Source organism: Macaca nemestrina, chromosome 1 (assembly GCF_043159975.1).
Source record: "Macaca nemestrina isolate mMacNem1 chromosome 1, mMacNem.hap1, whole genome shotgun sequence".
In the NCBI taxonomy this organism is placed as follows: Eukaryota; Metazoa; Chordata; class Mammalia; order Primates; family Cercopithecidae; genus Macaca; species Macaca nemestrina.
The window spans coordinates 17,450,935-17,467,962 of record NC_092125.1 but is presented as its reverse complement, the minus strand read 5'-3'; the positions used below and the strand labels follow the sequence as shown (position 1 = coordinate 17,467,962).

The 17,028-nt window shown below is 41.3% G+C and overlaps 1 protein-coding gene across 21 annotated transcripts in view; it reads left to right on the top strand.

Annotated features, from left to right (window-relative positions):
• LOC105499180 (DISC1 scaffold protein) overlaps window positions 1-17,028 on the top strand; it is a 426,110-nt gene that overhangs the window by 77,720 nt on the left and 331,362 nt on the right. For 19 of the 21 annotated variants that reach the window (XR_011610479.1, XR_011610480.1, XR_011610478.1 and 16 more), the window contains exon 3: window positions 3,408-3,477. Coding sequence is in view for 14 of the 21 variants with exons in the window: in XM_011771662.3 (XP_011769964.2) it covers window positions 3,408-3,477 (70 nt within the window). In the remaining 7 variants the exon portion in view is untranslated. Of the gene's footprint in view, window positions 1-3,407; window positions 3,478-7,235; window positions 8,059-8,719; window positions 15,524-17,028 lie in introns of those variants that run through there. The other 2 variants (XM_011771676.3, XM_071074303.1) reach the window with 2 other exon arrangements.

Sequence of the window (17,028 nt, the reverse complement as noted above, 5' to 3'; positions counted from 1 at the left end):
TGTGCTTCCAGCAAAGATGGGTATTCAGACATATCCCAGGGCAGTCCATTCAAGGCCTTATAGAGATCACTGGACAAGGTGGGCATCGTGGGGTGGGCTTTGGCTGTAAATGAATTTTTTTCTCTGTCCCTGTTTCCTGCATTTCTTCAGCTTCTGTTCAAATAAATGTTTAACGATACCATCATTTGGGTGTGGTGATGGTAATGCTATAGCTTTATGTGGCCTTCAAACATTCACAGAGCCTTTCTTCTCTCCCTGATACACAGGACTAAGTTACTGGCAAATTTTGCAGTTGTAATATAGAGCAATTCAAGGACAAAGGGGTTAATATGATTATTCATTCATTCTTTCATTCATTCAGAAAGCATTTATCAATGACAACTAGTACAATGCCTTATGCTAGGCTTTGGAGGTTGTGTTAGTTAGGATAGGCTGGTAACAGACACTACGTTACAGGCTCAACACAACAAAATTGTGTTTCTTGCATATGCTTCGTGTTCCACAGAGGTTTTAGGGGGGGCTCTGCTCCATAGAGTCACTCAAGAACCCAGCCTGCACCATCTGAACATGTGACCCCCTTAGTCACAGACATGAGGAAGAGAATGTCAGGGAGTCCTACAAGAGCCATCAAATGCTTCAGCATAGAAGTAACCCCATCATTGCCACTCATACCCTGTTCAGCAGAACAAGGAGAGAGGCACTTGTACTCTTTCCATGTGCCCAAAGCAGTGGAAAAATCAAGTAAGGGTAAGTACTAGCGTCTTATACATGGATGCAAAATAGTTCTTGCCCTCCAGATGCTCAAGGTCGAATGATATGCACAGATAAAACCAAACAAAGCAAAAGATGGCTATAGCCTGGTGTAATAAGTACTCCATTCTTCCAGTGGCTCAGAAAACAAAAAACAAAACAAACATTGGCATCATCCTGGTGCGTTTTCCTCAGACCCCACCTGTGAGGTATTAGCAAATCCTGTTGGCTCTATATTTAACCAGCGATCTTTTGAATATATCCGGAATCAGATCACATCTCACCATCTTTGCCATTGCCACCATCCTCATTATCATCCAAGCTCCCGTCATCTCCTTCCTGAACGTTACCATGGCCTCTTACCTGGCCTCCCTTCTTTTGCTCTTACTAACAGCAGCCAGAGTGAAACTGTTTAAAATGTAAGTCAGATCATGTGCTCTTCCGCCCCAAACTCTCCAGTGGCCCCCATGAACTTCAGAGTAAAATCATAACTTTTAAATGTCTTCTTGTCTTTTCTTGATACAGTCCTCATTACCTGTGTGACCTCGTTCTCTACAGTTTTCCCTTCCATCAATCTGTCCCAGATCCAGTGGCATTCTTGCTCCCACTTGCTTTTCATTTCACTTTCACTTCTTGCTTTCTTACCAGAAACACTTCTGCCTGAGCCTTTGTACTGGCTCTTCCCTCTGTGGCAATGTTTTTCTCCCAGACAGCCTCATGGTTCACTACCTTACCGCTTTTAAATCTTTGCGTAATTGTCACCATCTCAAGGAGATCAGATTTCAAATTGCACCCTCTACCAGCATCCCTGATCCCCATAACATGGTTCTCCCTTTTCCTTTTTCATAGCGTTAGTCACTTGCTGAGGTGCCATAAAACTTACAGTTGACCCTTGGAACAACAGGGATTTGAGCTGCAAGGGTCACTTATATGCAGTTTCTCTTCCACCTCTGCCACCCCTGAGATAGCAAGACCAACCCCTCTTCCTCCTCCTCAGCCTACTCAAGATGAAGATGATGAGGATGAAGACCTTGATGATGACCCACTTCCACTTAATGAATAGGAAAGTTTATTTTCTATTTTTTAAGATTTTTTTGTCATCTAGTCAATGTTGAATTTATTTTTTTCTCAATGATTTTTAAATAATATTTTCTTTTTTCCAGTTTACTTTTATTGTAAGAATACAGCATATAATACAAAATGTGTGTTAATCAACTGTTTATGCTTTTGGCAAGGTGTCTGGTCAACAGTCAGCTATTAGTAGTTAAGTGTTGGGGAAGTCAAAAGTTTTACATAGATTTTCAACTGTGTAGGGCAGGGGTTGGGGCCCATAATCCCTGTGTTGTTCAAGGGCTGACTGTATTATGTTTTTGCCTAGAATGTAAGTCTAGAGGGCTAAGCATTTTATGACATATCCTTGGTACACAAACACAATACAAACAGGGCCTGATACCTAAGAGGCACTCAGTAAATATTTGTTGAATGGGTCTGTGAATAGAAGCAAGTACAGGTCACAATGGAGGTATAGAGGAGGGACATTTAACACAGACTAGAGGAGACAGTACTTGTGCTAGGGGTTGAAGAAAATGTAGGTGTGAGCCAGGCAAAGAAGGAGGAAGATGTTTTTCAGGGAGCAAGCCCAAATCAATTCATTGGTAGGCCAAGGATTCATTGTCAGTAAATCTTTGGGTCTCCTGTTGAGAAGAACAATGATTATATTGGTCAGTTCTCATGCTGCTAATAAAGACATACCCAAGTCTGGGTAATTTATAAAGAGAAAGAGGTTTAATGGACTCCCAGTTCCATATGGTTGGGGAGGCCTCACAATCATGGTGGAAGGCAAAGGAGGAGAAAGGCACATCTTACATGGTGGCAGGCAAGAGGGAGCTTGTGCAGGGGAACTCCCTTTTATAAAACCATCAGATCTCATGAGACTTATTCATTATCATGAGAACAGCATGGGAAAGACCCAACTCCATGATTGAATGACCTCCCACGACATGTGGGAATTATGGGAGCTACAGTTCAAGATGAGATTTGGGTGGGGACACAGCCAGACCGTATCAGTGATGCTAAGTCAACCCATTGGTAACACTCAGAGAAGTAACTGGATCACTGAGTCTCCATGTAGGTTAAATAAGACTGTGCCCTTTTCTGTAATGGAAAATATTTGAACCTTAGGGCTTCTCAGAAGGGTTTTGTGAGAGCTTTGCCATCATTCTTACTCAAGCTTTCAGGATGACCTGCTGAGCTTAAGTTCATGCTCTTTTTCTCTTGGTTTCTCTTCCAGTTTTGGTGTGTTTACCTTCATAAGTTTAATGTGATGTTTAAAACAGAGACCATTTGGTCAGGAAACTTGTGTTCCTTCTCCTTATGCATTTCTTCATGCGGATAAAGGCACAGTGTGATGTTTTTGTTTAAAATAAAATAACATTTTAACTTTTTATGTGGATGTTATGCTCAAATTACATTTATTCTTTACATAAGCTCTTTTTTTGGAGAAACTAATGCATCTGGCCTTGAAAAAAATGTGCATTTTTTTAAAGAGAATGAAGAAGTTCATTTTGAAACAGTTTCTAAATGTTCTTAGTTTTCACAAAAATGTTTGCTTGAATTCTATCATAATTCTTTATTTTTTCCCCTTTATACCAACATAGGTAATAACCTTAAGATTAAAACTTCAGAAACTTCAAGAAGATGCAGTTGAGAATGATGATTATGATAAAGGTGAGTTTTAATTTGTTTATTGATTGTTTTCTCATCATGTCCCATTTTGTTTCCACCTTTACTCATATCTACCTTTTAAGTCCCAAATGAATTGTACAATCTGTTCCTCTGATCATCTCCACCAGGGAATAGTTGACTCTTTTACAGCATTATTGTTTTGTGGATTTCAAGGCACTTCATGAACATTAATCCTTTGGTTATAAATATAACCTTATCAGTTGTCCAGAAACACTTAACATACTCACACAATAAAAATTATATTAGTCTGCCCATGGTGTGATATATCTATAATCCACTTGTTCATAAAAAATATTTGTCTGACACCTATTATGTGCTGGGTAATATGGGAGGCAATAGGAAAGTAAGACAGACATGGTATCTGCCCTTGTAATGCCAGTAAACATAAGCCTTCGTGGGACTTTCTGACTTCATAATTTCCAGAACCAGAGATCAGAAATGAGGTGAATTTGAGAAATGTCCGACTGTGCCAAAGGGGGTCACATGCATCAAATTTCCACATACATGGCCTAAAATACCCAAGATAAAAAGGAGAAATTGCAACATCAGACCAGAGATAGAGGGATTGATCTGAGGCCAGAAAAACAAACAAACAAACAAACAAACAAACAAAAAACAATTAAAATGAGGCACCAAAATAGAATTTGGGCTGGAAGCAGATGAGGGCTGACATGGGGGTTGAATGGGCGGGCACAGGGTAGACTGAGTCAAAGGAAAGCTTTCAGGTGTGGTTGTCCTGGTAACAATCCTGAAAACTTTAGATGCTCATTGCGAGATCTCACATCCATTTCTGCTGGGTGTGGGAAAGAGAAAGGGCTGAAAATGACATCTAGATTCCCCTAGGCACCTACTAACTTGATAGATACTCCTGGTATTGAGCAAGTTAGGACACCCAGGATTGGTATGGAAATGGAATGTAGGTTTAAGGATTCTTCTGGAAGCTGGTTAGCCTTAAGGCATGGGTCTTCAGCCTTCTTAGCTCATATGACATTCTCATTGTGTATGTCATATACTGTTGGAATTAGGGCACTATGGGAATAAGATAAGTGATTTCCAAAAGGAGGTAGAAAATCCTGTTCTAGGAAATGCTGTTGCATGTTCCCACCACCTATCCATTGCAGTTGAGTTTAGAAAGTCATGGGGCATGGGAGGAAGGGGAAAGGACTGGAGAGGGGAGGGATTCTTGACATTCTCCCAGTCCTCCTTTTACAGGCCACTTGATTTCATAATAACACTGGGTGGAGGATGAGGTGCCTGAGAGAGGAGGCAAGTTGGAGGCAGAGGAAGGCACCCCTCAAGCCCAGCGTCAGCGGCTTCAGCCCGAGCACAGCTGTAGGCAGGGAGAAAATGAGCTATTTCTGGGCCAGGACTCACGTGCTGGGTTTCATCTATGAGAGATAATTACATCTAGCTATGAAGCTCCCCAGTATTGCACAGATTTATTTTTATTACCATGGGTTGAGTCCTGGTCTCTCTAGATTTAATGACACTGTAACACATAAATCTTACAATGCAAGTGAAAAAGCAGGCCAATCAGGCCCTAGTTTGTCCCCTGCTCTTGCTCAGGACCTGGTGAACTTTCTAGACTTGGTTCTCTCAATGGGCTTCATTACATGGAGACCTCACTTCTTTAGTCTTTTCTCCAAGCATTCTGCAACACCTAAGGGAATGGGGTTTGATAGGATACACCTCATCAGGGAAGCTCGGAGAATACAGGCATCTTCTTTAGTGTTTCTGCCTTTTTCTGTTCTTGTTGGTACCTCACTACTTACTGCATCAGAAGTTTCAGGGTGGGCTCAGCATTCTGTGTTTTCCCAAGCCTTCCGGGTGACTGGGGTGTGTCCTGAGGCTTGAGAAAACACTGGTGCAGAGCTTATGCCAGTGAGAGCCAGGCCTTGGGGGCAGCAGCCAGCCGAGCCCTGAAAGAGGAGTTGAGTCTGTGGGCTGTGTCCTTCCTGATCCACCAGAAATCTGTGCAGCAGACAAGCATCCTGGTAGGCACAGGACACACGATTTACATGCCACTCCCCTTGCCTTCTTCCTGATCCCATAAACCCGATTCAGTGCGTTGAGAGGTAAATGTTCTTGTGGAATATGCACAATGCCTGGCATATAGGAGGCAGGCCCTCAGTAAATGTGTTGTGAGGGAATTAATTAATAAATGACTTGCATCTGAATGCATGGAGGCTATGGATGGCAAGCTAGAGTGAATGCGGAGAAAGCACTCTTGCCACCTGAAGGTGGGCTTAGTTCTTAGCTCATCTGCAGTGCCTAGGATGGAGGGTGGGAGTGGGTGAAGGGGAAGGTCTTTGCATAGAAATTGGCTTATGTGGGCCGGCTAAGGTGGCTCACCCCTGTAATCCCAGCACTTTGGGAGGCCGAGGCAGACAGATCACGAGGTCAGGAGATCGATACCATCCTGGCTAACATGGTGAAACCCCGTCTCTATTAAAAAATACAAAAAATTAGCCAGGCGTGGTGGCGGGCACCTCTAGTCCCAGCTGCTCGGGAGGCTGAGGCAGGAGAATGGCGTGAACCCAGGAGGCCGAGCTTGCAGTGAGTCGAGATTGTGGCCACAGCACTCCAGCCTGGGTGACAGAGCGAGACTCCATCTCAAAAAAAAAAAAAAAAAAAAAAAAAAAAAAAAAAAGAAAGAAAAAGAAATTGGCTTATGTGAAAAATATCTACTAAGTATCCATTGTATATAACAGCACTTCTCAGACTTTAATGTACTGTGAATAACCTGGGTAGGTAATGGATTAAAATGCAGATTCTGATTAAGTAGGACTGGGGTGGGGTGGGAGACTCCATTTCTAATGATCTCCCAAATCATGTGCATACTGCAAGCCTGTGAGCCACACTTAGAGTAATAATGGCATATAAGAAATCGAAACAATGCCGGGTTTAGGGCATACTGAATGCCGTCCTCAAGATCTGCATCTCAAGGAGTACGCAGTGCAGGAGGGGAAACTGGATAATACACAGTAAGAATAATAAAGCTATACATAATATGTCCCTTAAGATAAAGACAGACCAAGGCGGGTGGATCACGAGGTCAGGAGTTTGAGACTAGCCTGGCCAACACAGTGAAACCCCATCTCTACTAAAAATACAAAAAATTAGCTGGACATGGTGGCAGGCACCTGTAATCCCAGCTACTCGGGAGGCTGAGGCAGGAGAATCGCTTGAATCCAGGAGGCAGAGGTTGCAGTGAGCCGAGATCGCGCCATTGCACTCCAGTCTGGGCAAAAGTGTGAGACTCCATCTCAAAAAAAAAAAAAAAAAAATCGTAAAAAGAAAAGACAGACAAAGACAATCCCAAAAGGGGACAAATGACTTCTGCCAGAGCTCTTAGGGTGGGTGAAGAATCAGAGCAGTGGAGGAGGAGGCAGTTTAGAGGGGTCCTGAAGGATGGGTTTAATGCAGCAGGCAGGCATTCCAGCAAAGAGAAGAGGGAGAAAGGGACTTGCAACTGACTATGGTTTGAAATGGATCACAAAAGGGCTCAGTGCTTGGATTTGTCAGTGATCAGTAAATTATTATAAATTGATCACTAAGTCATTAGGAAAGTTTGGAAGACATAAAGGTAGAGAATTTGTTGTTATGAGATTTGTTCAAATAAGATTTGAATACAATTTCCTCTCATATAGTGTATTGAGGGTAACTCTTAAACATTTTAGGAATTGTTGAGTTTTTTTTTTTTCAGTTTTTACTTGAATTTGCTCCTTTTTCTCTGTTAGGAGCAGCTGTGCAGCCCTGCTCTGTCTCGGGGGAAGGGGTCTGCCGGAATCTGAGAGGTTTGCCAGAAGAAACGAGAGGGTGACCTTATCTCCCTTGGTTTTTGTTGCTTTTTTCTTTTTTTTTTTGCTCTTTTTTTCTTTCTAGTTTCACTCATAAAAATGACTTTGTGTTCCAAAGAAAGAAGCAGTTGGCACAGAATAGAGAGTTCCATGTTTTATTTCATCAAAGTGCTGGCAAATTTCCCCACTAATGCCTTGTGGGAAAACCTTCCCAGGCTCTAATTACATCTCTCCATCACTAGGGAAGTAAAGTTAATATTTCCTTATATTCTTGCATAAGGTGGGAGGGCTTGGGAGAAAAGGAATAAGGCTTTTGATTAATAGTATTTGCATAACGTCCTTCTCCAAGAGCTTTCATTAGGTTCATTGCATTAATGCCTGTCCCATGCTTATGGTCAGTTGAGGGGTAAGTTTGACACCTCAGGGTCCTGCAGAGACAGGAACCGTGGTCAGTACTGGAGATAAGGATTCCAGCTCTGACCTGGGTGGGGCAGAGGAAAGGTGGCCGTGGGCAACAAGTTTCCATGTGGTTACTGTTCTAGTTGTTCCTGCACCTGTTTGTGCCCCATGATATCCCCCTGGCTGCTCTTGTCCCATGTCCACCAGGGACCATGCTCACCTCCACTTCCGATGTGAGCAAGGAGAGATTGTGAAAAGGAAGGAACACAATTTTGGGAACCCAGCATTTCGGTGACTTATATCAGTGTGACATATAGTGCAGCTGGCTTCACTCTGCTTCTTTTTTTTTTTTTTTTAATTTATTTATTATTATTATACTTTAAGTTGTAGGGTACATGTGCCTAACGTGCAGGTTTGTTACATATGTATACTTGTGCCATGTTGGTGTGCTGCACCCATCAACTCGTCATTTACATCAGGTATAACTCCCAATGCAATCCCTCCCCCCTCCCCCCTCCCCATGATAGGCCCCTGTGTGTGATGTTCCCCTTCCTGAGTCCAAGTGATCTCATTGTTCAGTTCCCACATATGAGTTGAGACAAAGGATAGAGAAAGTAATACAAGGCTGGCTACTTTTACTCCAAGAAGGAAATTCTAAAGAAGCAGAGTGAATAAATTCGGTATTCACTCTGCTTCTTTAGAATTTCCTTCTTGGAGTAAAAGTAGCCAGCCTTGTATTACTTTCTCTATCCTTTGTCTCAACTCATATCCATTATGACACAATTCTTATATAATATGACACAATTCTAGTATAATAAACATTCTAGTATAATGACAGACATTGAAAGAAAAATGATGGCAGCCGAGGCCAAGCATAAAAACACTTTAGGGTGAGACCAGCTTTTGTCTAAATTACCATAATATCCCTTTTACTGAATTATGTCTTGAGCAAGATTTGTCTATCCTCAGTTACTCTTCAGTGATGGTGTGCAAATTTCCCAACCTGATACCACTTTCCTTCGCAGGGAACCTGCCTTACACTTCCCACAGGGTTTGGTGTCTCAGTGGCTTCCAGGAGTCTGGCAGTTAGAACCAGAATCCCTGCCACAGAACTGTTGATGTGACCGAACACAGCACAACCCCAAAGATTTCCTTTTCCCTGCGTTTCATTCCAGTCTAGAAAGAAGAAAACAAGATTGAATAGAATCGGCCATTCTTACATCCTCAGGACTGCCAGGTCATTGGGAGGTGGATGCCATTTGGGGGCCCCTGGAACATAAATGCTTTTCTTGGCAGCCTGTATCATTTTGCTTTCTGACTTAAAAAGTGGACTGCAGTTGAAATCTGCTCGGAGAGACAGGTCCAGCAAAACTGTCACTTTCTAATGTCTGCACAGAAAAAAACCGAACATGACCACCGGTGCAATTTCCACTTGCAGCTCCCTTGAACAAGGCACTTCCCTCCCTCCCTGCACACCGGGACTTCGGATTATTCTTGTTGGTGGTCTGTAGAGCTCTCCCTCCCTTTGCTGTGAGACCTGCTTGCAATATCACCTTGTCTTGGTATACTAACAAAATCTATTGATTAAAACCCAAATCAACAGCACAAATCTCGAGTACGTGTCATGAGACTCGCTACATCCTTAGCACCTACGAAAAATGCCAACACTTAGACCTGCAAACACAAACGGGAGATGCTCAAAGTCACCATTGGCTGTGATCTCTGCCCTTAATTTACAGAATTGTAAATTCTCCTGCAAACAAGAAAACAAGCTAAGGTAGTGCAACCAAGTAAAAGAAATGCATTTTATGTTTCCTCTTTTTATGATATGTTTGTTTTATTAGATAGCTGCTGCTCTGGTGCCGATCATAATATCAAAGGACACAATCCTGAATGCCGTCATCCTGAATGTTGAAATCTCCCAAAATTAAATCCCTAAAACCCCAAATGCCTAGTCTAAAATCCCTAAAGTCTAAAATCCCTAACATCTGCAATCCTGAAAAACCACAATCCTGAAAGATTAAAATCCCACATGCTGTAATTCTGAAAGCCAAATTCTGGGGAAAGGATTTAGTGAGTTTTTAGTTGCGTCATGTTAGTTACATCACGGTAGTTGGAACTATTACCTTTTTATTGTCTTTATTTGGAAATTAGATATGGTTTAAGAAGATGCATATAGGTGCCAAGCTGACAAGGGATGGACTTGTGGGCTTAATTTTAAGTGTCAACTTGATTAGATTAAGGAATACCTTGAAACCTGGTAAACCATTATTTTGGGTGTTTCTTTGAGGGTATTTCCGCAGAGATTAGTGTGAGTCTGTGTGGACTAGGTAGGGAAGATCCGTGTTTAATGTTGGCAGGCACCATCCAATCGTCAAGGGCCCAGAGAAAACAAATGCAGAAGGCAAATTGGTCTCTCTCTGAGAACTGAGACAGACTTTTTCCTGACTCCATGGACATCAGAAATCTGACTGCATGAAAGTGCATTATAACAACGTTGACTTTGTGTGTAAGCACTGTGCGTATACATAACAATGCTGGGATTTCCTCAACAGATGAAGAGATGTTTGGACACCTGCATTTGTGAAAAATAAGATTTCTTGAGATCTCCGGTCTTTGGCCGCATATGACCCCCTTTGCAGGTCTGTTCCATGGTGGGCACTTTCCCATTCGTTGCCTGATTACATCACGTGATTACTGTGGGAGGAATTGTCACTATCATTGCTTTTCAATTGCGGTCACAGAAGCTGCTGAGAGGGAGGCCCAGCTGTGTGCTCTGGCCACTCTACCAATATGCCTCCCATCCCTACTGGGTCTAGAGCATTTTGTATCCCACTGTGGAAGACTGAGGTTTGTAGACAGTTGAGGACAAAACTTAGCTAGGAAGTTTCTGACTTCTGGAAGCTCTTGTTTACATGACAGTGAGGAAAGGAACAGATGAGTCCTCTACACTGGGAGGTAGCAGGAAAATTTTCCACAATTTTATCTAAAAAATTAGTCTATTTTTATCAAGAAAACAAGTGCTAATTAGGAAATTAGCTCTTGTGTTAATCTTCAGCATTGTTCTCAGAAGAGCATAAGCTTGTATATCTGCTTCCTCTTAAGTAAAAACTTAAAAATTGGGAGATGGGCTGTACATTAAGGCAAAAATACCACAGGAAGAGAATATGAACAAAATGTCATTTATTTAGTTTGGTTGCATTGTCTTAGCTTCTCTTCCTGTTTACAGGAGAATTTACAATTCTGTGAATTAAAGGCAGAAATCATAGCCAATGGTGACTTTGAGCATTGCCCATTTGTGTTTGCAGGTCTGTGTTGGCATTTTTCATGGGTGCTAAGGGTACATGCAGTGAGTCAAGTGATATCTACTTGAGATTTTAGCTTTTTGCACAGATGCAAAAGCTTATTGGCATCTGATGTACTTCCCTCTCATTCACAGCATAAAATGTGATTTCACGGTAATGCCTTTTCTCCTTGGTATTGCATCTGGGTACACACTCGGCTCTTTCTTAGGTTTTGGTGGGATTTCTTGGAACCCCTGCAGCTCTGGAGGTGGAAGCACAGTGGCATGAACATTCCTTCCTAACGGCCATGTCATGGTGTGTTTCTGTCCGGGAATGGGACCACGCTGCTTTGCCTTCCCTGCCCATGAGGACATCAGTCTGTCTTATAAGGATCACCTGGAATGTTGTCATGGTACATTATTCATGATAAACTCTGACAGCTTCAAGGTTAGATGTGCTGCTGAATACAAAACACCAAGCCAAGCCAAAAGCATTTTTTTTCTCTCCTCTACCTCCTCTTCCCAAATGGTTCTTAGCTGAAACTTGTACATGCTTTCCTACTAGCTGAGCTGTAGCAGGAAGCTGTGCCAACAGTGGACACATCTTACTCACGTTTTATGCATCTGCCTGTGAGAATCTGTAAGAGACACAAGCTTTTCATGTTGTAGAATCTGGTTGATGAAGCAGAATGTGGTTCGGGAAGTCTCTCTTGCACTTCGAAGACTGATTTTGAAGCTGCTCTCAGGTTTTCTGTGCTTCTTCTGCCCTCTTAGAATGGCTAAGAGGCTGCCTGGGATCCCAGGTAGGTCTTGGCCCTAAGGCCTCAGCTGCTCCATAGAAGGTGGTCAGACAGGATGAGGCAGTGACTTTGATCATCTAGAGCCTCACACCTGTAATCCTAGCACTTTGGAAGGCTAAGGCAGGAGAATTGCTTGAGCCCAGGAGTTTGAGACCAGCCTCAGCAACACTGTGAGATCCCTTCTCTACAAAAAAATGGCAAAAACAATTAGCTAAGCACAATGTCGTGCACTTGTGTTCCCAGCTACTCAGGAGGTGGAAGTGGGAACACTGTTTTAGCCTGGGAGGCTGAGGCTGCAGTGAGCTATGATTGTGCCACTGCACTCCACTCCTGCCTGGGTACAGAGCAAGACACTGTCTCAAAATCAAACAAACAAACAAACAAACAAACAAACAAACAGAAAACTCAATAGAAATGAAAGGGATGTGCTAATGATCCGATGCAAATCCCCAAATTGACATGAACCTTCCCATTACAGCAATTTTAGGTCCAAACTGTCTCTGTATTTGATGCAAATGGTTGATTTACACTTAATAGGAAGTCTGCTTGGACTGCCTTGGCAAAGTACTACGGACTGTGTGGTTTAAACAATAGAAACTTATTGTCTCACTGTTCTGGAGGTTGGAATTCTACATCAAGTTGAGAGTAGGGTTGGTCTCTTCTGAGGTCTGTCTCTTTGGCTTGCAGACAGCTGTTTTCTCCTTGTGTCTTCACGCAGTCTTCCTTCTGTACACATTGGTGTCTGAATCTCTTTTGATAAGGGCACCAGTCATACTGGATTCGGATGCCTCCTTGTGACCTCACTGAAACTGAGTGGACCTCTTCAAAGGTCCTGTCTCCAAATACAATTAAATTCTGAGGTCCTGGGGGTTAGGATTCCAACATATGAATGTTGCAAAGGACACAATTTAGCCTGAAACAGGAGGCCTAAAGGGCTCAGGACAGGGCTAAATACTAAACACATTCAGGTATTTTTACAAAATTTGAATAATTTGGTTTGACTATCTGTGGTCATATGTAGACATTTGATTGAAACTTTTTTTTTAAAGCAGACTTTTTGACACTATAAGTTGATTCTTCCCACAAGTGAACTTAGCTGGTTTTCACATTTTGTTTATCTCAGAGACTGGCTCTTAGGCCAGTATATCACGGTCACAAACAACCATCTACTGAATATTTGCCAGATCTACCATGCCATGGTGGACAAACTATGCATAAAAAAAACCGCCACGTTCAAGGAGTATACAGCCTGGTTGGAATAAAATATAAATAGTACAAATATGTGAAACTTCAGCTACCATTATAATTGATTTTTTTTTTTGGAATTGATGTTTGTTTGTGTATGAGGACGTATTTCTTTTTTTCTTTTCTTTTTTTATTTTGAGACGGAGTCTTGCTCTGTTGCTCAGGCTGGAGTGCAGTGGCGCGATCTTGGCTCACTGCAAACTCTACCTCCCGGGTTCATGCCATTCTCCTGCCTCAGCCTCCCAAGTAGCTGGGACTACAGGCGCATGCCGCCATGCCTGGCTAATTTTTTTTTTTTTTTTTCCAGTAGAGACAGGGTTTCACCATGTTAACCAGGATGGTCTCAGTCTCTTGACCTTGTGATCCACCTGTCTCGGCCTCCCAAAGTGCTGGGATTACAGGCATGAGCCACTGTGCCTGGCCATGAAGACATATTTCAATAGACAGAGACACAAATTAACCTAGTACCAGCTGAAAAGAGGACTTATTATTTGGTGTGACCAGAGGTGGCAAGAGTGATCAGAACTAACAGTTCCTTCACTTTTTTCTCTGTATTGTGGCTTATTCTTTCAAACCCCTTGTTTCAGTTATCTATTGCTGCATGTGGTAGGCTGAATGATACCCACCCCTCTCCAAAGATATCCACATCCTACTCCTTGGAACCTGTAAATGTTACCATATTTGGAAAAGGGGTTCTGCAGATGTGACTGAATTAGAGACCTTGATGAGGACATCATCCCAGATTATCTGAGGTGGGTCCTATATGACATCAGATCACGTCTGAGAGAGGCAGAGGGAGATTGGACCAACTGAAGAGGAAGTGGTGATATGACCACAGAGGCAGAGATTGGAGTGGTGGCCCCAACCTAAGGAATTCCAGCAGCTGCTGGAAGAGACAAGGACAGGATTTTCCCCAAGAATATTGGGAGGGGGAATACAGTCCGTCAATACCTTGATTTTAGCTCAGTAAAACTGATTTCAGACTTCTGGCTTCTGAAACCATGAGAGAATACATTTATGTTGTTTTAAGCCTGTAAGTTTGTGGTAATTAGTTACAGCAGCCACATCCAACTTATATACGGCATAACCACCACAAAACTTAAAACAGTGTCAAAGAGTTATGCTAGCAAAATGGTAGAGTTTGTAGCTCCAACTTTGTTCCCCCACAGAAACATCAAAAAACGAACAGAAACCATTAGAGCCAATATGGTCAGAACTCTGGAAAATAGGCAAAAGTTTACAGCAACCAAGCAAACACTGAAAAAAGAAAAAGGCCTCTTGAAAATGGTAGGAAACTTCGTAGCATTTTTATTTGCTCATGTCCCAACCTTCTCTCTAGCAAGACAGTTCTCTTGATGATGACAGCCTTCATTCCCAGTGTAGGACCCTGGTCCCTGATTACAGAGGGACTAGAGAAGACCTTACTTATCGTGGATGTCTGTTCTAACCTGTCTGGGGGCTACCTTAAGGACTGACATAGGCATGTATCTCTGTTTAACCTAACTCAGAACATAGGCTGGAAAAATGGCAGGCATTGCTTGCAAATGCTCAAAGTGAACTAACAAACTGCAAAAACCTGGGGCAAAAGATTACTGGTTGAGGTGTACAATAGGCCATCTAAAGTCCAGGTGCAAAAGCTGGGAGAGAGTCTGTGGGAAATTAGGACATTCAAAAGCACCATGTATACAGGAAAATGTAGAAAGCCATGCGTATATTTGGGGCAAGATGCATGCTAAGAAAATAGGAGAGAAGGCCCTAAGCTTTCACTTCAGGCTGATCCTTGAGTTAGGTGTAAGGTTGGGTAAGTATTTTAGGAGTTCCCCAGCACAGAGCCAATCTGCAAAGACTGGGAAAGGAAGTTTGGAAAAGTACCTACAAATGGACTATTATAGCCATCAAAAATAAACACCAGCAAACCCTGGGGAAGGGTGAGAGTCTGATAGAGTTTACATTATAATATTTAAGTGCCCAATGTTCAACAAAATATCACAAGGCATACAAAGAAATGAGAACACATGGCCCATTCAAAGAGGCAAAATAAGTGGACAGAAACTATCCCTGAGAAAGCCCAGACATCAAATTTATTAAACAAATACTTTAAAATTATTGTCTTGATGTCCAAAGAACTAAAAGAAAACACGGACAAAGAACTAAAGGAAACCAGAAAGACAATGCATGGACAAAATGAGAAGATAAATAAAGTGATAGAAATTATAAAAATGGATCAAACAGAAATTCTGAAGCTGAAAACTGAAAACTGAACACTTAAATGAAGAATGTACTAGAAGGTTTCTCAGAAGATTTGAGCAGGCAGAACAAAGAATCAGTGAATTTGAAGATACTACAATGGAAATTATTGAGTTTAAAGAGCAGAAAGCAAAAAGAATGAAGAGAAGTAAAGAGAACTGAAGGGACCTCTAGGACATCATGAAGCAATTATATATACATATACATACACGTGTATATATGTGTATATACATATACATACACATGTGTATATATGTGTATATACATATACATACACATGTGTATATATGTGTATATACATATACATACACATGTATGTGTATACACACATACACACGTATATGTATATATGTGTATACACACATACACACGTATACGTATATATGTGTATACACACATGTATATGTGTGTATGTATACACACATGTGTATGTATATATGTATATGTATATACACACACACACGTATATATGAGTTTCAAAAGGAGGAGAGAGAAAGGGCCAGAAAGAATATCTGAAGAAATAGTGGCTGAAGACCACTTTCTAAATTTGTTGAAAGACATGAATCTACAAATTCAAGAGCTTAATGGACTATAAACTCAAAGAGATTATATGGAAACACATTATAATTAAACTGTCAAAAGCCAAAGACATAAAGAATCTTGAAAGTAGCAAGAAAGAAACAATTTGCCACATACAAGAGATCCTCAATACGTTAACAGCAATTTTCTCATCAGTAATCATAGAGGCCAGAAGGCAATTGAATGACATGTTTAAAGTGTGGAAAGAGGGGGCAAGGGAAGGGAGAACATTAGGACAAATGCCTAATGCATGTGGCGCTTAAAACCTAGATGATGGGTTGATAGGTGCAGCAAACCACCATGGCACATGTATACCTATGTAACAAACCTGCACGTTCTGCACATGTATCCCAGAACTTAAAGTAAAATAAAAAAAAATAAAGTGTGGAAATTCTATACTCAGCAAAATTCTTCTTCAAAAATGGAGGGGGAAATTAAGACATTCTCAGATTTTAAAAAGAGCTGAGGAAGTTTATTAGCACTAGACCTGCTCTTCAAGAAATATTAGAGGGAGTCCTACAGGTTGAAATGGAAGGACACTAGACAGCAGCTTATATGAAGAAATATAAGATCTCAGTAAAGGTAAATATATTGATAAATATAAAAGCCAGCATTGTTGTATTTTTGATTTATAGCTTCGCTTTTTTTTTTTGTGATTTGAAAGACAACTACACAAAATTTATTATTTATAAAGTCATAAATCTATGTTACTGGGCACACAGGGTAAAAAGATGGAATTTGTGACAATAATAATGTAAGGAAGGGTGGAACTGTATAAGAGCAGAGATTTTATATGCTATTGAAGTTGGTATCAGTTAAAATTAGATTGTTATAACTTTAAGAATGTAAATGTAATCTCTATGGCAACCACAAATAAAATATGCACAAAAGGAACGAGAAGGGAAATAAAATGGCTTAATGCTAAAAAAGTCAACTAAACACAAAACAAGGCAGTAATGGAGGAAATAAGGGACAAAAAATGTATATGGTATGTGGAAAATAAATAACAAAATGGCAGAACTAAGTTCTTCTCTATCAGTAATTACTTTATTATTATTATTAATTAATTTTTAAGAGCCAAGGCTGGGAGCGGTGGCTCACACCTGTAATTCCAGCACTTTGGGAGATTGAGGCAGGCAGATCACCTGAGGCCAGGAGTTTGAGACCAGCCTGGCCAACA